At 35.9% G+C, this 24,950-nt stretch overlaps 1 protein-coding gene across 2 annotated transcripts in view; it reads left to right on the forward strand.

The window, feature by feature from the left end:
* The first annotated feature begins 7,546 nt into the window (after positions 1-7,546).
* LOC136032260 (bone morphogenetic protein 3-like) overlaps positions 7,547-24,950 on the forward strand; it is a 54,184-nt gene continuing 36,780 nt past the window's right edge. The window contains exon 1 of one of the 2 annotated variants that reach the window (XM_065712508.1): positions 7,547-7,834. In XM_065712508.1, the coding sequence (XP_065568580.1) occupies positions 7,618-7,834 (217 nt within the window). In that variant the 5' untranslated portion in view covers positions 7,547-7,617. The remainder of the gene's footprint in view (positions 7,835-24,950) is intronic. The other variant, XM_065712507.1, reaches the window with a different exon arrangement.

Here is a 24,950-nt window from a genome sequence, read left to right on the forward strand (position 1 = left end):
CAAAAAGCTTCGAAAACCTATTACCAACTTGAATGATTCCACTCACACAAGTATACATGCTCACTATCAATCTAACAAATGAATGGGGAAGGCCAATATTTAGCATGGCATCCTTCAATAACTCTCTGTCGACACTATCAAAAGCCTTATGGAGATCCAGAAATCCCACATAAAGACAAGTTTTACCCTTTCCATATTTATCTATTAATGCCTTTAAAATAAACACACTATCTGTCGTCCCATACCCTGTCCTGAAACCTCCTTGTTCTTCATGTATTAAATTATTTGTATTTAGCCAATTGGAAAGCCTGGTATCTAATATTTTCTCCAAAACCTTACTTAAAGCAGGGACAAGTGCTATTAAACGATAATTTTCATGAGCCTTCGGGTTTCCTCTCTTAAAAAGTGGTATAAACAATGATGTCTTCCAAGCGCTTGGCCATTGCCCTGACCTTAACACCTTATTACAAAGAAGAACAATTATCGGTATCAAAATGGAAAGAAAATTCTTAAATAACAATATTGGTATACCATCAACACCCGCAGCAGTACCACCTTTTAAATTCTTAAATATTGACTTAATCTCTTGGCCATTCACATCACCCACTAAATCGTAATCATGTTCTCTCATGGGATAAATAACCATCTCTGGGGTATGCGCTACCTCCTGAAGATCTGCACAAACACCTTCTAAATTATTTAGGTAATCAGGCCATGAATCAGCTTCCGGAACAGCCTGGGTATTAACATTTCTCTTTCCACAATCCTTCTTTATATAGCCCCAAAACTTTTTAAAATCTTTATTTCTAATATCATCAGCGATATCCAGTTTCTTCTTATGCTCGTACTCTTTTTTTTTTCTTTTTATTAAACTTTTATATTCTCTTCTTTTGTCTTTATAATTAGCCAATTTTAGACTTTGATCTTCCGCGCTATCAAATTCATTCAAACGATTTAATAAATATTTTGCTTCTTCTTTCATTAACTTGCAATCCAAGTCAAAATATCCCTCATTCTTTTTTAATTTTTTAGTTAGGCCACATGATTCTGCACAACTGCCCATTATTTCATTTAACAGCATAATTACACTATGTGCATCTTTTTCATTATCTTCTAACGCTTTCAAATTATTTTTTACATGCGAGTCCAAGAGCTCCCTTCTAAATGCCTCAATATCTTTATCTGTTAAATCATTTCTAATTCGTTTTCCTAAACCTATTTTTCTATAATCCGCATTATAGAAATTTCTTAGTCGTGAACCGTGTTTCGCAAACTGCCCAATCTTCACCTCAAGCATAATAGCTCTATGATCAGATCCAACTAAATCTAATACTCCCATATTTATTGATTCAGGTACAAATTGCGTATTAATTAGCACATAATCTACAACACTTGGAGTTGGACCCGAAAGGCAAGTGAACTCGCCCCTACCCTTATCCTTCCCAAACCTACCATTCGCAATCATCAGACCATGTTCCCCACAAAACGCCAGGAGCTTTCTTCCCCATACATTTATTTTTCTTTTTTCATCCTTGTTGCTTCGTGGTATTCTACAACAAATTGGGACAAAATCACCTAAATCTGGGATCAACACATCTGGGATCTCAGCCTCCAGGCCGGTATAAGCATTGAAATCCCCCATTAACACACAATCCAGATCTTTATAACTTTCTTGTATTAACGAAAATTCTTCCCCTAAAATTTCCCAAGTATTTTCTCGATTATACGAACTATTCTGTGGAGGTATATACACTACACCCAAAATTAATTGCTTCCCACATTTCAAATAAATAGACAGCCAAAGCAAGTTTTCAGATCTACTACTAATTCTCTCATAGCCGTCAATAGCAGATGCTTTAACCAAAACCAAAATGCCACCATAATGTCTATTATTTCTTGCTACATTACGCACGGTCTGTTCAACGAAATACCCGGGGAGAGGTGATATAGGAGAACAATCGTTCCATGTTTCAATCAGAGAAATCACATCAAACGAAAATAAATCGTCATATAAATAGGTCAACTTATCACGTAATCCTTGTATGTTCCATGACACTAGACTCAGTATATGGCCCTCTATATCCTATGTTTCTACGCCTTCTGTTAGCACGTTAACATCACTAGCCTTTGGTTGAGATTGCTCGTTACTAGTCTTAGTCGGGGGAAAGGCAACATGATAATACTCACGAGTGCGGTTATTTATATCCGCTAACTCACTTCGGTGTTTATTGTAATAAAAATCACGTGAAAAACCACCACGATGTCTATCATTAAACTTCTTTCTTGGCGAATGGCTTCCTTTGGGTGCTACATTACGAGTACCTGGTCGAAACAAGTCATTTGGGCTGACAATAGCACTAGAAGGTCTTTTAGCTGTCGATACTGCCTGAGGAGTGGTGGTCGATGGTACTAATGTCTCAGTATCACTATCACTGGCATCACTAACTAGCCTCATCGGAATATTATTGGGATCATTTGGGAGCCTAGCACTAAAGGGTGGACCAGATTTTTGTACTGGCTTCAAATTACGCTTAATCTCGACTATTGAATTTCCATCATACCTGAATATTCGGCCTTCGATGAATAGTTTGTCACCTCGTAATTTTGCATCACGGCCATCATATTGCGCAGTAGTTAACATTTCCTTTAAATGTTTACGGGCCTCCCTTTGTATAGCTGTGTAATCCGGAGCCACCGATAAACCAAACCTTCTTAATACGGAGCTGTTTCTTAAAATATAGTCTCTGATTTCAACCGAGTTTAGCTTTACTACTATCGGCCCTGATTTCAATCTAAAAATGTCACGTATATCACTTCGATTTATCCCGAGAGACGGCATAGTACGATTTAATAACCCCGTTATTTCTTGCTTCAGAGTATAATCGCCGAGTTGTTGAGGGGTGTAATTATAGAAGATTAAATTCGTTCTTTTCTGCTCTGCTTCGAGCTTGTTGGCTCGTTCATAAGAGACTGCTAGGTTAGATTTCACATTTTCCAGCTCTTTTTTAATTTCATCATTTGTCTTAGCATTGTTAGATAACTGCGTAATAATGTTACTTAACTGTACTTGTATGGCATCAATGCTATCCGAAAGTTCAGGAATCGTATTAACTTTCTGCGAAAGCACCGGTAATAAATCCAGTTTAAAATTAATTTCTTGCAAGAACTGGGCACTTTGCATTTTCTCGGCCTCTCGTGTTTGGACTGCCATTTACACCCTTATAAACTTATCAAAGTGCAAAATGTAAAACCTTTATCACTCCTTGATTTGATCCAGTATCGCTAATTAGCAATAAGACTTTTTTTCACCATTCGAAAAAAATCACAATATTGGCTCAAAGCCACGCGGGAGAGAAACGTTATTTCAATCTTGGTTTAAACTAGTTAGTTACACAATTTGTCTAAATGTAAGCATGGATGTTATCCGAAAGAAATGAAATCTGGTTTTGTTGTTAACTCCTTGAACTCTGAATGAAAACTGAATGATGCCGCCAGGGCATAACTTACAACCTTTTTTCTGAGAGCTGTGGGGGTGGTTTTCATCCTCAAAGACATAGTCTCCGGACTTTTCAACTACTTTTCAAAAGTAGCTATCACAAAAATTTGATTGGATGTGTTTGGGGAAATGGTAGGTGTGTGAGGAGGGTTAGTTGCCCTCCAATCACTTTCGACTATTAAAAAGGCCAATAGCCTTTTAAATTTACAATTGAATGGGCCCTTTTTGAAGTTTCTACGAAACCTCATTCGATACGAAATTGCCTGGTCTATAATAAACAAGCAAAGAAAAAAAAAAAAAAAAAAAAAAAAAAATAGGCTGCGTTGTTGCGCTGCCTATGATTAAATTAATTTAAAAACTTTTTTCAAATGAAAGTGAAGGCATCAGCATTAACACACATCATCTTGCATTATCTTGTACATGAGTGGAGGGTTGCTACCCTCTTGACCCACCAATCTTTACTCTATTAGGCTTATCAATCTTCAAAGGTCTTATTATGGCACTTGGTATTAACCAAGTGACATATAGCAATCGCCAATTCTGTCGGTCTGTCTGTCGGTCTGTCAGTCCCGGTTTTGCTACTTTAGGCACTTCCAGGTAAGCTAGGACGATGAAATTTGGCAGGCGTATTAGGGACGGGACCAGCTTAAATTAGAAATAGTTTTCCCAATTTGACCATCTTGGGCCGGTTAATTCGGAAAAAATAGAAAAATTGAAGTATTTTTACCTTACGAACTGTTGTTCAGATCTTAATGAAATTTGATTTTTGGAAGGATATCGTGTCTCAGAGCTGTTATTTTGAATCCCGACCGGACCTGGTGACATTGGGGGTGGATATGGGAGGGGGAAACCTAAAATCTTGGAAAACACTTAGAGTGGAAGGATCGGGATGAAACTTGGTGGGAAAAATAAGCACAAGTCCTAGATACATGATTGGCATAACCAGAACGGATCCGCTCTCTTTGGGGTGGTTGGGGGGGGGGGGGGGTTAATTCTGAAAAATTAAAAAATGAGGTATTTTTAACTTACGAACGGGTGATCGGATCTCAATGAAATTCCGACCAGATCTGGTGACATTGGGGGGGGGGGAACCTAAATCTTGGAAAAAACTTAGAGTGGAGGGATCGGGATGAAACTTGGTGGGAATATTAAGCATAACTCCTAGATACATGATTGACATAACCGGAACGGATCCGCTCTCTTTGGGGTAGTTGGGGGGGGGGGGGGTAATTCTGAAAAATTAGAAAAAATGAGGTATGTTTAACTTACGAACGGGTGATCGGATCTCAATTAAATTTGATATTTAGAAGGATATCGTGTCTTCGAGCTCTTATTTTAAGCCGGATCGGATCTGGTGACATTGGGGGGGGGAGTTGGGAGGGGGAAACCTAAAACTTGGAAAACACTTAGAGTGGAGGGATCGGGATGAAACTTGGTGGGAAAAATAAGCACAAGTCCTAGATACATGATTGACATGACCGGAATGGATCCGCTCTCTTTGGGGTAGTTGGGGGAGGGGTTAATCCTGAAAAATTAGAAAAAATGAGGTATGTTTAACTTACGAACGGGTGATCGGATCTCAATTAAATTTGATATTTAGAAGGATATCGTGTCTTAGAGCTCTTATTTTCAACCGGATCGGATCTGGTGACATTGGGGGGGGGAGTTGGGAGGGGGAAACCTAAAACTTGGAAAACACTTAGAGTGGAGGGATCGGGATGAAACTTGGCGGGAAAAATAAGCACAAGTCCTAGATACATGATTGACATAACCGGAACGGATCCGCTCTCTTTGGGGTAGTTGGGGGAGGGGTTAATTCTGAAAAATTAGAAAAAATGAGGTATTTTTAACTTACGAAGGAGTGATCAGATCTTCATGAAACTTCATATTTAGAAGAACCTCGTAACTCAGATCTCTTATTTTAAATCTCAACCGGATCAAGCGTAATTGGGGGGGGGCAGTTGGGGGGGGGGCCGGAAATAGAAGATACTTAAAGCGGTGAGATCAGGATAAAACTGGATGGGAAGAATAGAAACCTGTCTAAGATACGTGACTGACATAACCAGATCGGATCTGCTCTCTTTGGTGGAATGGTGGGGGGGGGGTAATTTTAAAAATTGAGGTATTTGTAACTTACGAAAGGGTGACCAGTTCTTAATGAAATTTGATATTTAGAAGGATCTTGTGCTTTAAAGTTCTAATTTTAAATTCCTACCAGATCCTGTGACATTGGAGGGAGTTGGAAGGGGAAACCGGAATTCTTGGAAAACGTGAAAATTGGGGTATTTTTATCTCACGAATAGATGATCGGATCTTAATGAAATTTGATTTTTAGAAGCAATTCATGTCTCCGAGCTCTTATTTCAAATCCCAACCAGATCTTTTGACACTGGGGGGAGTTGGAGGGGGAAATCTTGGAAAAACACTTGGAGTGGAGGAATCGGGATGAAGCTTGGTGGATAGAATAAACAAATGTCCTTGATACGTGATTGACAGAATCGTACTGGATTCGCTCTCTTTGGGGAGCAGGGGGGAGGGGTTCAGTGATTTGGCAAGTTTGGTGCTTCTGGACGTGCTAGGACGATTAAAATTGGTAGGCGTGTCAGGCAGCTGCACAATTTGACTTGATAAAGTCGTTTTCCCAAATTCGACTATCTGGGGCTAAAGGGAGAGGAAAAATTAGAAAAAATTAGGTATTTATAACTTACGAGTGGTTGATCGGATCTTAATGAATTTTGATATTTAGAAGGACATCGTGACTCAGAGCTCTTATTTTAAATCCTGACCGGCATTAAGCCTTTTTTTTTCTTTTTTAAATCAATCTATTGATTCATAGAATTTTGTTAGAGCTCATACCATATGATCTCTTGGCTCTTAGCTCTTCTCGCCTCGTCACAAGTGCCATATGAGCTCTTAGCTCTTGTTAAGAGTTATTTTTGTGAATTTTTCATAGGGACGGCCAAAGACTAGGCTTATATTATTGAACGGTACACATTTGAATCCTAAAAACTTATTTTCGATATTTTCCATAATTTTGTTCGACAATTTTGCATCGAATGAATCCCTTCTGAAGTTCTTACAGCCACCTCTTACATACGAAATGGTCGGGAAAACTAAATAATACATTAAATGCATATTTCTCTTTACATAGTAAGCGGTGTAGTGTTTCCACTGATTTATCTTTTTTTTAAGCGCGTTTTTGTTCAAGTAACAGTAAAGGACGGATTTAAAAATATAGCAAAAATACATAACTCTGTATATGAGGGGAACTTATATCCCCCTCGTTACCCACCCACTCCATTTGTGTTATAGCCTTTACGCTTTGGGGAGTGGGGGGAGGGCAGTTGCCTCCCCCCGATAATGTGAAGAAAAAGTTATTATATATCCCATGCCTCTTGACTGTCCGAATATGGACCCCTCTTCCCTCCCCCCGATAAAATGCGGGAGATTTGCCCTGTGGACCTACAAAAGTGTTTTGTTTTAGGACCCTTCTCAATTCCCAATGGTCTATGATTTATTAAACATATTAATGACAGAAGTAAGCTGAATCTTTTGGGGCTTGGGGACCACCTCATAAACCCTAGAATTTCAGGGAACTTCTGGGCATTTCTGGACAGATCAAGGTTTTTCTAATATTGCTCCCCCTTAACAATTTTCTTGTTAATGTGTCACCTCACCAGAAAAATTCTTGGGTACGTTCCTATTGGACTCTCCCTCGTCAAATATACCAACATCAATAAAAAAAAACTCTTTCATATAATATACTACATGAGCGTCCGATTCATTAAATGTTACAAGACAGAAATTTAAAATCTTTCCATTCTCCGTTTCCCACACTAGGACAGAAAGGACTTTTCGATGATATAAGGTTGACAGATAACGTTCTGTCAAAGTGCTTCCTATATGGAAGCTTTCTTGTCAGATAATTTTTCAAATCCTGCTGATTGGTCCTCAGTGTCTTGTAAAAGGCCCCCGGAGTTTCATACCTGACAGGTACTTGAGACCTTAATAATGTTCTGCCTCCGCCCAGCTCAAAGTGCCATGATCATCTTTTTTCTTGTCAGTAAGGTTTCGAATAGAGCTCAGTTAATGGGAACAATTTGTATGAGAATGTGAAAAAAATGGCAGATATTTTAATGCTTATATTATATTTTGTAACTTTTACTATCGAGATAACGTGTTACGAACAATCTTTTTTGCCAAATAGTTTTGCGACAAGCTCCACTGGCTTAGGACATGCAGTTCCAGAGTATATGCTTCATTTGTATCAAAAGTTTTCCTCTGTACAAGCGTTCCCTTTGGATAACGGAGAAGCGAGATGTTTTTTACCTAAAAAAGGTTAGCTATATATTTTGTTAAAATTTATTAATTTAAATCGGTGACTGCCAAAGTCGTATTCATGAGGCTATTACCGGGTTTGAACCCCCCCCCCCAAAAAAAAAAGCCCAACTTGTAAAAAAAGTAAAAAAAAAATTCTCCAACGCGTAAAAAAGTAACGAAATACATAAAAACTTGTATTTGATGTGTTTTTAAGTTTTTTCGTAGCCCCCTTCCCACATAAAGTACCCATCTGAAAAAGCCTGAATATCCCCTTGGTGGCTACAGAAATTCCAATTTAAATTGACCGGTTCTAGGATACTCGTCTTAGAGGGAAGGATTTAATTTACCTCCTCCCTCCTGGATGACTAATCATAGATAAGAGCTCCTGTTTTTTGTGTTATTTGAAAAATATGGGATTTATCTTGGGAAAAACGCTTTTGAAACATTATTCCTACCATAAGGCATACCCCCTGATTCCCCCAAGAAAATATCCCTGAGTACTCTTGGAGCTGTTTGAATCTTTATTGTTTTGACATTGACAATTTGTTTTGTATTTTGTTTTCTGTCCGCAAATACGAAAAAGTGTAAAAATGAATTTTTATTCTTATTCGCATTTAAACAAAAATAATATATTTCAAGTTGTGTGTATGCACAAACATTCTCACAAATTTTCGGTATGGGATTTTCCTGGCTCCCTCTGCTAACTAATGTATAAGACAGGGCAACTTTGATGTACTACTACTAAATTACTGACTATTCTGTTTAAGCCCCCTGAAAAAAACTTCTTCTAAATGTCTTCAGTTTTGGCCATTTAGCAAATGAGTTCCGTTAAGCTTTATTAATTTACAAAGCTGGCTACACGAGCTTTATTTGAAATTGGTTTGCTGGAAACCACAAGTAGGCAAAGCCGCATCCAGGGGGGCTAGGGGGTTTGAACTCCTCTCCCCTCTGCTTTAAAATTTTGTCCGACTCGTAAAAACCTAACAAAAATGAATGTAAACAAACTTTATTGCGCTTTTTTTAAAGTTTTTGTAACCCCCCCCCCGAAAAAATCCTGGGTACGGCCCTGCAAATAGGTACAGGTGTAGCAAGGGTTTTTGGCGCTTGGGGAAAATTTTGGTTCCCCACCTCGCACCATCACTACAGCAATATAAGTTAACAAAACAAAAAATGCCCCCTTAGAGGCTGCGATAGATTGCCAAATGTCGTCTTTGTCATTGCCAACCCTCTAGGGCCAAGTGAAAAGCAAGTTTCGCCAAATAGGGTAGGAAATGGTGTAAAGAAATATTTAAGGAAAATGGAGATTTTTTGGAAGGGAGTAAAGAGGGAGCCTTTGGATAGGCTGCGGTGCAGGAGGAGCCCGTGTGGCTGTGTTGAACCTAGGCGGCTTGGTGCTGCAGTGAGTTGTTTTACATATATATATATATATATATATATATATATATATATATATATATATATATATATATATATATATATATATATATATATATATATATATATATATATATTTATATGTAAAATACATATATAATATATATATATATATGTGTGTTAATATTTGTGATTTGGTAAAATTTATCATATTTAGTTTACCTATTGTTGCTAAAAAGAGGGATATATTAACAGGATAAGCTTGTTTTGGTGTTACTTGGTTGTTTTACATTTGCTGTTTTTTTTTTCTTTCATAGGCATGTATTTTGGGGGTGATACCTGACACAGGGATGCCATGGATATTCTGTGGTAGCCACAACACTTGGCTGGGCAGAGAATTTAATGTGGCGAAACCCTATAGACAAGTGTATTCTCCTGATGAGCCCTTGTGTTGGGTTGTTGCCTCTGAATTATTTGTCTTTATTGTTTCTATTGTTTGGTAAATGACGACTTATACTTATTGACGACATGACTGCCTGTCCATGGATTATTCTTTATGGTTGATTGTGTATGGCTATGCTGTTTGACCTATGTGATTGTATGGATGAGTAGGGTTAAGGCCTCATTCAATTGCTGGTCTATATTAATCACTAATTTAGGAAAACAGTCTTCCTTTTCTCCTTTCTCTTTTCATGATATATATATATATATATATATATATATATATATATATATATATATATATATATATATATATATATATATATATATATATATATGGTTAACGAAAATGTGTATACGTTTAATGAAGAGCACACTTCTTGGGCTTTATGCTATTACTCCCCACGTTGGCAGCTCGGGTTTTTGCTCTTTAAAAATACCGTCACTTTGACTGGGCGGCATTAGGGCCTTTGGCCCTCTTGAATTAGACATTGCTCCGCTCAGACCCTTGGCTCTCATATGATTGTTTTTACTTCCCCCCCCCCTGCCGTGAATGGCAGCTGGGGCTTTCGACCCATTAACAATGGTCCTGGTTTTAACCGAACCTGCCTTATGAGTTTATAAATTTTCCGTAGCAAACTATCTCACAATTAAAGAAGACCGCTGACTTCACTAAAGATTGCAAAGTTGGACCAACCACATTTTTTTTTATAAAGATTTTTCTTTTTTGCAAAATTTTAAGGCGTTTTGACGAAGTTTTTTGGAAATTCTTTTCCAATTTATATTGTCAGTTTTCTTTATGGTTTAAAATGATTTACGCTATTTTTGCATTGCACTGCAGTTGCAATGACTTTTCACACCATGTAAAACTTTGTGTATGTTATGGTTTTAAGGGGCTAACCCTCTAAATGATAGAGCTAACAATGAAAAAGAAAATGCTCACTTGGTACTTTTTGGCTAAACTGCTAAACTTTCCAAGCATGGAAATCAGTTTTTTCTTTGTTTCTCATTTAGCTTTTTCAGTTTCGCGGAAAGATTTTGGACGTTTTAGGTCAGGTTTTAGTAGATTTCTTATGGTTTTAAAACGGTTTAGACTAGCATATAGTTAGACTGTGCTCGTATATAAAATATTTGCTATGACTCGCCAGGTGGTGAAACATTTTGTCTAAGGTGCTGTTTCGGGAAACAGCCCCAATGGTATTGGCAACAAAAATAATGGAAATGCTACTCGCTGCTTATCCTAGAATATTTGTTTACCAGACAGTTTCTAATGAATTAATTTTTTTTTAACTGAGTTTTCTTACAGAAGTAAAGAGCGAAGTTGAAACTTAAAAGGAACAAAAATTATTACTTCGCAGATTACACAAGATCTATTTACAAAACTAGCTCAAATCAACTCTCTCGTGATATTTCCCAGCATCTATCAGATTAAAAAACTAACACTTTACTGAAAACACAAAACCAAGCCCATAAAACAGGATGTTGTTATTAGAACAGAAAATTCCACAAGTAGCTTGCAGAAAATACAAGATTGATTTCTAAGTCTCTTAATAGTCTTGCACTGACCACGATATCGGTAACTTTTAGTATGTGATTATAGTTCTCGATAAAAAAAAATCTATAAAATGCATCAAAAATACGTTTATATGCATTTTGTTACATTTTTTTGTGGAATTTTTTGGGTGTGGAATTTAAACCCCCTAATCTCTCCAGGGATACGGCCTTGATTCTGTGATGTGTGCTGGGAACATCAAAAAGTGCAGTTTTGACTGCTGGTTCTCCCCATAGCCAAAGATTGACAGTGCTGGTTCATATACCCCCTCTTCATCAAATCCCATTCTAAACAATAAAAGATTAATTTTTTTACTTAGGTTATACTAGAATGCAAAAAATATAAAGGATTGCCCGTTGGTAAGCGTTTTATTTATAACTAAGATAAAAAAAAAGCAAAAAAAAAATGGAAGTGCTGCGCCTATGGCAGGTATGCCTGATCGGAAATCTTTTCATCCTCTAAGTAGGCCATATAATGAAAAAAATTATCAAGCCTTACCGCAAAGATAGGAATGACAGCTTATATATATCAAACAGTTCGTGGTAACGAACTGTAATAAGGAGCAACCCGGCTCAATAGTAAACGAAACTCTAAAAAACGGAATTTCGATACTAAAAGATATATCAAAAGAATCGGATTTTTATGCTGATTTTAAATATATAAATTTCATCAAATTTAGTCTTTGTCATCAAAAGTTACGAGCCTGAGAAAAGTTGCCTTATTTTGGAAAATAGGGGGTAAAACCCCCTAAAAGTCATAGAATCTTAACGAAAATTACACCATCGCATTCAGCGTATCAGAGAACCCTATAGAAAAAATTCCAAGGTCCAATCTACGTGTTTATTTGTTTTGTTTTTTTTTCCCAGGGGTCATCGTATCGACCAAGTGGTCCTAGAGTGTTGCAAGAGGGCTCATTCTAACGGAAATGAAAAGTTCTAGTGCCCTTTTTGAGTGACCAAAAAAATTGGAGGGCACCTAGGCCCCCTCCCACGCTCATTTTTTTGATAGCCATTTTCTTTCTCGCAATTCTTTCTTTCTCAGATTCTCAGATTCTTTCTCGCAACTCTACTTTTCAAAACATTAAAAAACTTTAGCGTAAGGAGCGGGGTGTTGAGGAGGAAAAGCCCCTTTCATATACGGAGTAATTTCTGTTCGTTTTAAGTTTTAATGTCGCTCCTTACTTTCATTTAAAAAAACTTATTTTTTTTTATTTAATAGGAGAAGGGGACCAGCAGCCCACTTATAGTTGAGATCATTGCTGTTTGTTTAAAGTATGGCTGTTTAGTTTTTAAGTGAAAAAATTGACCTACTTTAATCGAACATTTCGTGATAACAAACTGTATGTAAGCAGCGACTCGGACCAGTAGTAGACACACTCTAATAGGAGAGTTCTGATAATAAGATAATTAATTAATCAAAAGAACCTGCTTTTTATGCTGATTCCAAGTATATAGCATTCAAGTCTAAATTTACCCATTAAGAGCTGCGACCCTGAGGATATGTGTGGGAATTAGGAAAAGGGAGGAAATATCCCCAAAACGGAACGTGGTCTTGACAAATTTAAAATCAGATTTTGCATATCAGAATTTCTTAGTGTGCAGATTTCAAGCTCATATCTACACAAATGTGGAAATTCGCATTTTCATGTTTTTTTTTATTTTTTTTTTTTTTTTTTTTCATCAGGGGTGTTCGTATCGAACCAATAGTCCTAGATAGTGAGGAGAGGTTTCATTTGAACGACATATTAAAATATACTGCCCTCCTCAAGTAGCCAAAAAGAATGTGCCACGGGAAAGTGGTTTTTTCTGCCATTTTGTGGTGCCTAACTACTATTTTCCTCGAACGGGGCCGAATTGCTTTCGATTAAAAATTCCAAGATAGCCAGTCAATTTAGAAGTACTCAAAGCACGATTGATCCCATAGCGTGTACAGGTGGGCTAGGGGGTTTGAACCCCCTGAATTTTCTGTCTGACCTCATGTAAACAATTTTTAATGGGTCTTTTAAAGTTTTTATTGTACCCCCCTCCCTGATAAAATCCTCGGTGCGCTCTTAATTGGGCCTCCCAGTTTCAGAGGAAGTAATGCCGCGAATTAGTGCACTTGTTCCTAGAAAGTCACGCAGTCCATACAAGTTTAGTGTTTAATATAGATATTCCTTTTGAAGCTGCATTTACTTAATGCTCCATAAATCATGTATAATGAAGTATATTGCACTTCAGCTATTAGGAAGATAAGGTCATGTGGTGCCTCATTGTGCTGGTGGAGGGGGGGTGCATGATTCCTCAAAGAGTGCATTTTAAGGTATCCATTGTTCAAGTCCCTGTAAGCCTTCAGGTAAATATAGAAAGGGGTCTGAATGGGGGGGGGGTCGTAATTAATCTCCAATCTTTCTTCATTTGATCTAAGCATGAATAAGGGCGATAGCTTTGACAGCTTTCCTATTGCATAAAAACGTTGCCTCTTGTACCATAAATACTTCATTTTGTAGGAGAAATGGATTTCTAATCCTTCTTGGCTGCTGGGGAATTTGTTATCTATGCCTTTAATATTGGTACTGTGTTTGGAGAGGGGTTGATAGTACCCCTCTCATTGCCACAATCTTTTTCTATATAGCGTAAAAGATTGCATTTACATGTCTAGTGGTGCAGAGGTGAAAAAGTGGATGCGGGGCATTACGATCGTCTCCAAGAAATTTCTTGGGGAAAGTTGGTGGGGAGGAGGGGGTGCAAGTACTACCAGGTGTTTTGTTCTCACCTAGTTTAAATGGTAATTTATCTGATTGCCTATTTAAATAAAAGATTTTATGTCTGGCTGCTTCCCGGGGAGCATTGCCTGCCTACTGGCACCCATATAGGAAAGGTCCCCATAAAATCGGTTTGTTTGAAAATATTGCCTTTAAAACCGTTGAAATGATGACCCTATAAATAACTTTTGATATTTTGACCCCCCACTCTTTTAATAAGTATTCAAGGGATGTATTTTTTTTTTCAGGGATGAATGTCATTTTCGAAGCATTTACGGATTTACGGACATTAAAATTCAATGTAAAAAAAAGGTAGTAAAAGGAAGGAGAACAAAATCCTAAAAAAGTTTCGATTACACCATACACAGATTACATTACAGATTACACCATATGCAGCAAAAAAATCTATTATTCATATGAATTCAGAACATGCAAAATGTAATAATTTTCAAATTACTCGTTAAAAGCTTTAAGCACACGAAAATTTCTATAATTCTAGAAACTGGAAACAAACTCTCCCCAAAAAAGTGCCATATGACGGAAATCATGCTGTCAAATTCAACAAGTATGTAAGACCAAAAGACAATATCTATAAATCATGGAATATGTTGCTTTTTATTTATGAAAAAGTAATTTTATTATATATATATATATATATATATATATATATATATATATATATATATATATATATATATATATATATATATATATATATATATATAAGAGAAAACATCTCTCTGACTTATAATTGTCTTAAAAATGCAGGTAAGAAAAACTTTAAGCCCCTAGACAAACATTCTTTTGACAGAAGCCGCTAAACAAAACTTCATTCTGCAACCCCTTCCCCACTAATTACTGGATGTTGCTAAGAGTGAAACCGATGGATTTCTTTTACAGAGAACCTGAGGCTGTGGCGTCAATTCACAAAACTATAAAAGGTGGGGGTCAAATAATATTTTTAAATCTAGGGGAGATAATTTGTCATTTCTTCCAATTTTTCGATGAAAATACCAAAAAGGCATTTTTCGAAGAAAATATCCCCCACAAAGAGGTATTCTCCAAAATAAAGATGGGGAATCTCAGGATGCGCACTCCTTCTGTCTTCCTTACATCCAATTGGCACTCCTGATTCGAGGGAAGTGATTAATGTGTAACTTATGTTCAACCCTTCCCATTTGCTTGTTAACTTGATTTTTTTTTTCTTTGCTAATTCAAAATGATTGCCTTATAAACCCTAATTTTTCTGTTAAAAATGTCTGCTTTCATATTATACCTATTACGCAATAGAAATTTTCCTTATCCCCTGTCCTTTCCCTTGGCTAACGTTCCATGTAATAGTGGTCTTAAAAACCCAATGCTTTGCATGGTAGTATATTCAACATTTCCTTATTTTCTCTATGGCTAAAAGAGAAGATTTCTGAAATTTAAATAAGCATATTTAAAGTTTTACAGGAGACCATCCAGGCTTTTAGAAGAAACAAGAAGAAACTTGTATACTGTTCACATGTTTCTCTCACAGAAATAAGTTAATTAAAATGTTAAGAACGATTTATGGACTCCTCTTATAGAATAAATACTATATTAATCGTACTACCAAAGATGTTACCGCTGAAAATTCGTTTAAAAAGCTTTTTCCCTCCCTTTTCACGCTTTTTTTGTAACCACTTACGTTGCTCAGGTGCAATTGACCATTCGGCTTAAAGAAGATACTCAAACTCTTCGATTACCTTTGCTTCAGAGCCTTTGCCTTAGATCTATGTTGTCCGGATGTGTATATTGTTGCGGAATGCTTATTATTTTCTAAGGAAGACTCGGGAATATCTATAAAAAAAAGTAAATAAAGAAGTAGAAAATATGTTCAAAATAGTTACCTTGTAATTTTCCATCAGCTCATACTAAACATGTATAACTGAATGTTGCATAAGGTGTTCGTGATTAGAGGCATAAAAATGATTATTGACTTTCCCATCTCCCATTGCCATAATATTGTTTCCATCAGCTCATATTAAACATGTAATAGGATAATATATCCTATTATGCCTATTCAAGCAAAGGGAGTAATTATTTGACTCAAGTTAGTTTTGTGATCTTGCAGCATTTGAGGCTTACTCAAACTAATGCAGACTTAAAATAGGCTGTGGCGGATCTATCTGGGGGGAGGGAGGGGGTGCTCCCTTAAAGTAGTGGCAGATTTAGGGTTGGGACCGCTTGATCTGGTTGGGAAAGGGACGATGTGGCACTTTAAAGTAATTTCGCGTAACTGGCTTTTGTTAGTTGAGTTATAAATAGGTTTTTAATTGTTAAGATTGTTTCTTTTTCTAAAAAAGTTTGAAATGAAATTACAGTTACTTTGTGTAGTTTCTGTTAGATTTTACTGATAACAAATACCGCCTAAATGTATTTAATTAAATCTAGATTTAAGGTGAAAATCCTCATTTCGTATTAAAAAGGAGGGGAAACTTAAAATCCTAACTTCCTTAGGCTGTCAAAATGATATTTCAGGATTGTGCTATCACGAGGGTGCTGAAAAACTTAATTTTGAATAGGACATTTTTCATGTGAATGACTTCAGATTCAAATTCATTTGAGTGTTAAAAAGGTACATGATAGATATATGATAATATTGCAATAACGTTATATATTGTATAAAGGGTGGTGTATTCAGAAAATGTTTTTATTAATATATAATATGCCTAGAGGACTACCCAAAAAAAGATACCTAGTTAATGGCCCTTTAAGCTTCCTTCACGTGAATACACGTAGAATTTGGAATAAAAAATTTAAATATCACGATGGAGCATCAGGATTTTAGAAATGCCGAGGTGGTTTACGGCCCGAAATTGGATGGAAACCATTGCAAAAGAAGCACATGCACCATAATATACCCCCCGTAAGAATTTAATTTACAGCTTAGAATTCCGTTATTACTTATCAGATCCTTAGCGAAAATAATTTGCTTGTTAAGGTGCTTTAAACATTGCATTAAAAAAGCATTCTGAAAAAACGGAAATAGTTCTATATAAAGAGGTAAATAAAAAAAATGGAAATGATCATATTTTTAATTCAGAAGTTAAACTCATGTGATCCCAAACTGTATTTTTGTTGTCGTCAAACTTCAAGTTAAGAAAAGTTAATTTAAAGTCAATTTAAACTTCGGCGGAACGATATGATAGGAAATACGGTGTGGTGTAAACCGTTTAACTATTCTTCTAAACACTTTGTAGGACCAACCTTGTTTTGAAAAAGTGGTATTTTCATCCACAAAAATATGCAAAAATTAATGTTCAGTTAAAGAATATAGCTTTTTTGTATGTGGTTCATACAATTAAGTCATGGAACCTTAATGTATAAAAAATAATTCCATTCTAACCACAAGTGCTGTTCTCTTCTTCTTGTGAAGTAATCATGTAATGGGATTAAGAGATTAAGACCCACTATAGAGGTAATTATCATTTTCTTACACATGGAACTGAAGAAAGTACACTGGACTAAACTGTTTGCCATTCTGGAATCCTATTGACCGTTTACAGAAGAAATATTGGTCTATCTGTCTTCTAAAATTCGTTTTTTTTCCAACTTTTAACATTAAAGATGCTTCATCATTCTTCCATTACATCTTACATGAATCATTGTTTAATTTTTCGTCTAAATACTATTTGGACGCATTAAAACCTTTATGTATAATCCAACATAAAGCAGCAAGAATTAGAACTCATTCAACTACGCAGTACACTAATGGAGAAAAGAAAAACAAATCGGAACAAAAAATTGTCCTGCGTGGAGACAGAAAACGTCGTCATTTTTTGCAGGGGGAGTATGTGCCCCCCCTCCATTTCGTAAAATTCCTTTATTGAGTTTGAAAAAAGGAAACAAATATAAATAGCGACGAAGACCACACTGCCTTTCCATCACAAACACCAAAAACAAGAAGATCAATAGGGAACTTAAAGTTTTCCAAAACAGTCCCAGTATCCTTACCTCAGCGAAGCTAGGCTGGCATTAAAAACGTGTTTTTAAATCATTCTCTTTCATTTCAATGAATTGCCTCGTTTCATCACAATTTATTTATCAGTCCTTGTTGAACTTCCCTGAGGTAAGGATGCTGGGAATGTTTTGAAAAATTTTCCATTTTAGTTTTATTGATTTTATCCTGTTGTAAGTTGTTTTTTCTTATATATTTTTGTATTGCTGAGGACGGCCCTTGGATATAGAGCCGAAATATTCATTCGATTGTGTTTCCCACTGTCTTGAGAAATTCCCTATTGTTCTTTTTGTGTTTGGTGTTTGTTTAGGGAACAAATACCCGTCTAGATTGTGAAAAACACACTTTGCCCCCCCACGACCTAAGATTTCATGGACTGACGCTATTGAGAGAACGTGTTTTACTAACGTCGTATGCTTTGGAACAATTTAAAAACTGATGATGCTAAGAAAAAAACAGCAACAACTGATGACTGATGCAAAAACTATGTATGGTTTTTTAAACTATGATATTTCAAAATCTCCACAGTGTGATTTTTTACAACTGTGCATTTTTTTCTTGAATTTTTTATGTCTTCGTGGCACTACCTAAATTATTGACAAAATTTGCTGCATAAGATCATATAGTCAAACATAAAACCTCAATTTTGCAAGCAAGGAAGGCCCTACAGTATAGTGTCAAGGAAGCAATAGCCTTGAAACTCATAGGAGAAAGCAATATTACAACATGATAATTCAAATCCAAGATCCGTGCAATTACTTTTACGGATCGTCTCTGCTGATTCTACTTCCACCTTAGTTTATTTGGCACTGTAGAACCTGGGTTACCTTCTTTAGTGATTTTTCCCTATTTCTAGTGAAATTGTAATGTTGTTCAAACAAAAATCATTAAATTTGCACATAAACCACTAGATTTTTGAAGAAAATCACTATATCAGCTAAAAAATCACTAAAATCTAGTGATTTTTTGTCACTGAGTGGCAACCATGTGTAGTGGCAACCACGTACGCATATCCCTCTGCTAATCCTGAAAGATCTAGGATTTCAATTAGATACCAAACACCATTCATTTCATACAAATATGAATGTGAGAGACATAGTTCTAGCTAAGTTATTAAATAATAAAAAAACAAGTTTTTGTTTAACTGAAAGTAAGGAGCAACATTAAAACTTAAAACGAACAGAAATTACTCCGTATATGAAAGGGGCTGTTTCCTCCTCAACGCCCCGCTCTTTGCGCTAAAGTTTGACTCTTTCTCTCAAATCTACTTTTTAAAACAGTTAAAAACCTTAGCGTAAAGAGCGGGGCGTTGAGGAGGGAACAGCCCCTTGCCCCTTTCATATGCGGAGTAATTTCTGTTCGTTCTAAATTTTAATGTCGCTCCTTATTTTCAGTTTAAAAAATGTGTTTTTTTATTTAATTTCTGAACGTTTTTGAATTAATGCATGTTTTGATTTTGGCTCTCCGCACATGAATACTTAGAACAAAATTTGCATTTTTTTTTTTTTTTTTGATAAATGGCTTTTTCTTAGTTTTGATCGGAGGATTTTGAGAAAAAAGGAGTGGGGGAGGAGGCTTAGTTGCCCTTCAATCTTTTGGTTATTTAAAAGGCAACTAAAACTTTTAATTTCTTACGAACGTTTTTATTAGTAAAAAATATACGTAACTTCCGAATTAACTTTCGTAACGAACTTCTATATTCGTATATTTTTGTTACGCATATGACGGGGTTTGTCCCCTCTTTAATACCTTGCTATTTACACTAAAGCTTAAATGTTGTCCCAGTTCTTTAAGAATGACCCGTGAATCACAAAGGCCGTAGAAGGAATAGTTTAAATTACTAAAAATACTTTAGCGTAAAGAGCAGGTATTTAGGAGGAGATGAACCCCTCATATGCGTAATAATTTCTATTCGTTTTGTTTTAATGCTGCTCCTTACTTTCACTTGAAAAAATCTTTTTCATATTTATCTTTTCTTTGTTTTCTGTTTTAAATAATATTAGAAAATCCTGCGCCCCCTTCATGGAAATTTTCTCCTCCCATGACAAATTCCTCCATGGAAAGATCCTCCCATGTAACCCCTTTTCCTCAACCCCCTCCCTATCCAAGAAAAAATTTCCCTGAAAACGTCTGTACACTTCCCAATAACCATTACTATATGTAAACACTGGTCAAAGTTTGTAACATGTAGCCCCTCCCCCGGGGACTGTGAGGGAGTAACGTGTCTCCAAAGGCATAGTTATTAGGTTTTTCGACTATGCTGAACAAAATGGCTATCTCAGAATTTTGACCCGTTGACTTCGGGAAAAATGAGCATGGGAGGGGGTCTAGGTGCCCTCCAATATTTTTGGTCACTTAGAAAGGGCACTAGAACTTTTAATTTTCGGTAGAATGAGCCCTCTCGCAACATTCTAGGACCACTGGGTCGATACGATCACCCCTGGTAAAAAAAAAAACAAAAAAAAGAACAAACAAACAAATAAATACGCACCCGTGATAGGTCTTCTGGTAAAAAACACGAAATTCCACATTTTTTGTAGATAGGAGCTTGAAACCACTAAAATAAGGTTCTCTGACATGCTGAATCTGATGGTGTAAGTTTCATTAAGATTCTGTGACTTTTAGGGGATGTTTCCCCTTATTTTCCAAAATAAGGCAAATATTTCTCAGGCTCGTAACTTTTGATAAGTAAGACTAAATTTGATGAAACTTATATATTTTAAATCAGTATAAAAATCCGATTCTTTTGATGTATCTATTAGTATCAAAGTTCCATTTTTTAAAAAGTTCGCTTACTATTGAGCCGGATCGCTCCTTAGTGCAGTTTGTTACCACGAACTGTTTGAAACCAAAAGGTATGAGTAGAATTTTCCGTGGCGGATGATTCTTTTTTGAACATTTTGCATGAGATAGCAAAACAAATATTAATTTCTCAACGCTTGACTTGTGTGGAGTTGACCTAATTCTTATCTTAATATTGGAGCTTTTATGCGGAGAGCTGCCAAGCCATGCAAACCTTGTAAAGAAAACAATTGGTTTGATGCTATCCACTGCATATGTCCAACAGACCATCCGTCGTGGCCGTAGAATTTTTAGAGTAAACTTGTCATAAACAATATAATATGCTTTCAGCATAATTTATACAGAAAATGACATAAATTGATACCAACTAGTGATCATGATTATTTCCAGAAAAACGATTCAAAAACGTTCAGAAATTGAATAAAAAAACAAGTTTTTTAACTGAAAGTAAGGAGCGACATTAAAACTTAAAACGAACAGAAATTACTTCGTATATGAAAGGGGCTGCTTCCTCATCAATCCCCCACTCTTTACGCTAAAATTTTTTACTGTTTTAAAAAGAAGAGTTGAGAGAAAGAGTCAAACCTTAGCGTAAAGAGCGGGGCGTTGATGAGGAAGCAGCCCCTTTCATATACAAAGTAATTTCTGTTCGTTTTAAGTTTTAATGTCGCTCCTTACTTTCAGTTAAAAAAACTTGTTTTTTATTTAATTTCCAGAAAACAAGTATAATATCAATGTTAGTTTAAATTAAGTGTTTTTTAGTTTAGCTAAAAGTGATGCCAAAGAACAGCTACGAACGCGGCAGTTTATTTTCAGAGGGAGAAGGAACAATTTGGCAAAATCAGAAAAATAAGGTAACTTGTAAGAAACGCTGGCAAATTAAACCATTAAAATCTTGAGACCTATTTTGTGGGGGTGAGAAAGATGCAGCAAAGGCTTTTTTCCTGGCACATCTACCTGCCTCGGACAAATTTACAAACCTATCTCTATTTGTGCGCATTTAAGAATTGTACCTTTTATTTCACCACGTCCAATTCAAAATCACGATGATTAAATAAATAACTATAGAAAGCGTCCATTATTTGAATAGGGATTTTGCAGTAAATAAGCAGTGATAAAATCATATTTTTAACCTAGTGATTCTGCGTTTAAATAAGGACATGTTTGACAGTCTGTCAACATGGGACCCTTTTGGATTGGGTCTAGGCGCCGTAAGTTAGTTTTTATCGGGCGCCTTTTAGGCGGCAAGACTAAGGAAATGTAGGAAGTTACAAATTAATTATGTTTAACTGTTATTTCATTGACAACAACTTTCTTAACTAAATAAACACAATGATGGTGTTGTATTAACACATTAGGTAATGAAATTTTCCAGCTAAATCCAGCTTTAGAAGCTTTCACATGATTCATATATATATATATATATATATATATATATATATATATATATATATATATATATATATATATATATATATATATATATATAACAGCTTGTATTTTCCCGAGATACATCATTTGTCATTTGTTGTCGTTGAAACTTTGAAAAGAACTCATTCGATTACAAATTGAAAGGGCTAGTGCTCTTTTAACAGTTGAAAGTGATTGGAGGGCAACTGTCCCCTTTGACACGCACATCATTTACTCAAAAACATCAAATCAAAATTTTGATACAGCCATTTTATTCAACATATCTGAAGGGTCCGAATATTATGTCTTTTTGGATGACAACCCTTCTACAGCCCTCAGAGCAAGGGTTACAAGTTATGCCCTGGGGGCATACAAGGTATATATATATATATATATATATATATATATATATATATATATATATATATATATATATATATATATATATATATATATATATATATATATATATATATATATATATATATATATATATATATATATATACTAGCTGTTGGGGTGGCGCTTCGTGCCACCCCAACACCTAGTTGGTGGGGGGGCAGAATCTAAGCGTTTTTGACGATACAACTCTTGTTTCCAAATGACGTCGTTTGGAGCCCAAATCGAAAATCCAGATCAATTTATGTCTACTTTCAAAGTAAAAGGGCAAATTTATCATAAAGCAGGGTCCCTTCTACCATTCTCAGGCGAGAATCATAAATTTTTACAATTGTACTTCATCAGTGATAGAAATTCTGAATTGAATGCACGTTGCGAAATTTCTCCCAACGTTGAAAGGACAAATGAAGCGGTTAATTATCCATCTGAATTTTTAAATTCCATAGATCCTTCAGGGTGTCCACCACACCTGCTACAACTAAAAATAGGCGTACCAATAATACTTTTAAGAAATATCAACCCACCAAAGCTTTGCAATGGCACGCGACTTGCCGTAAAAAAAAAACAATGGAAAACCTAATAGATGCCACAATCTTGACAGGGCCTGATGAGGGTGAGGCTGTTCTTATTCCTCGCATTCCCATGATTCCAACGGATCTGCTTTTTCAATTTAAAAGATTGCAATTCCCAATTCGATTAGCATTTGCAACCACCATCAACAAAGCTCAAGGGCAATCACTAGAAAAATGCGGTATAGATCTTAATACAGATTGCTTTACCAATGTACAATTGTATGTTGCATCTTTGAGGGTCGGTAAACCTGACAATCTATTTATACGCACAGACAATGGGACAGCGAAGACTGTTGTATATTCACAAGTTTTACGTAGTTAATTTGTATTGTATCTATCTATCTATCTATCTATATAAAAACGAGTTGTGTGTATGCATGTTTGTTTGTTTGTAAAAAGAGCGTTTGCATATGACGTCATTATTAGTACATACGGCTTTGTATATGGACAGACAATGGGAAAGCCAAGAATGTTGTATATTCGCAATTTTTACGTAGTTTGAAACACATATATAAATCTATCTATATTCACAGGTGGGACACAGGGACACAACTACAATGGCGCGTAACTAATATGGCGCGTAACGACTTACGCGCGCGGGGGGGCTTGGGGGGGCGCGAAGCGCCACCCCAACAGCTAGTATATATATAAATATATATATATATATATATATATATATATATATATATATATATATATATATATATTATATATATATATATATATATATATATATATATATATATATATATATATATATATATATATATATATATATATATATATATATATATATATATATATATATATATATATATATATATATAAAGAGTGACCGTAAAAGCTTTGGAGGGGGATCATTGGATTGGTAATCAAAAGTTCTAGCGCTCTTGTTAAGATCCAGAATGATCGGAGGGTGGATACCCGCCACACTTCATATTTTCCCGAAGTGCATCTGATAGAAATTTTGAGATAATCATTTGTTGTCTTAAAAACTTCGAAAAGAGCTCATTTGATTGGACATTTAAAGGCTTAATGCACTTTTCAACAGTCGAATTCAGATTCAGAGTGATCGGAGGGTGGATACCCCCCCACACACACACGTTTCATATTTTCCCGAAATGCGTCTGATTTTAACGTTGAAATAGCCATTAGTTTTCGTAGAACCTTCGAAAAAGCTCATTCGATTGAAAATTGATAGGGCCAGTGTGATTGGAGGACAGCTAACCCTTCTCTCACGCCCACCATATCCCCAACAAAATCCAAAATTTTGAGATAGCCATTTTGTTCAGCGTAATTGAAAGGTCGGGGAATTCTGTCTTTGAGGATGGCAGTCCCCACAGCCCTTAGGGCAAGAGTTGTAAGTTATGCTCTGGGGGCATATAAGGTAGACATAGAAAGGATGATCGTCTAAATTTTGAAGGGGGGTCATTGGGTTCGTAATCAGAAGTTCTAGTACCCTTTTTAAGACTCAGAGTGATAGAAGGGTGAATATCCCCCATCACACTTCGTATTTTCCCAAAATGAATCTGATAGAATATTTTAAGATGGCGATTTGTTGTCGTTTATGCTTTGAAAACAGTTTATTCGATTGGAAATTGAAAGGGCCAGTACGTTTTTAATAGTCTAGGTGATTAATAGAAAGGAATCGTATAAAGTTCGAAGGTGGCTCTTTGGATTGGTAATAAGAAGTTCTAGTGCCGTTTTTAATATTCAGAGTGATGGGAGGGTGGATAGCCCACACCCCTCCAAACCTCGTATTTTCCCGTATTACCTGACAGAAATTTTAAGATGGCCATTTGTTGTCATAGAAACTTCGAAAAAGGCTCATTCGATTGGAAATTGAAAGAGCTAGG

The sequence above is a fragment of the Artemia franciscana genome, chromosome 10, assembly GCF_032884065.1.
Source record: "Artemia franciscana chromosome 10, ASM3288406v1, whole genome shotgun sequence".
NCBI classification, from domain to species: Eukaryota; Metazoa; Arthropoda; class Branchiopoda; order Anostraca; family Artemiidae; genus Artemia; species Artemia franciscana.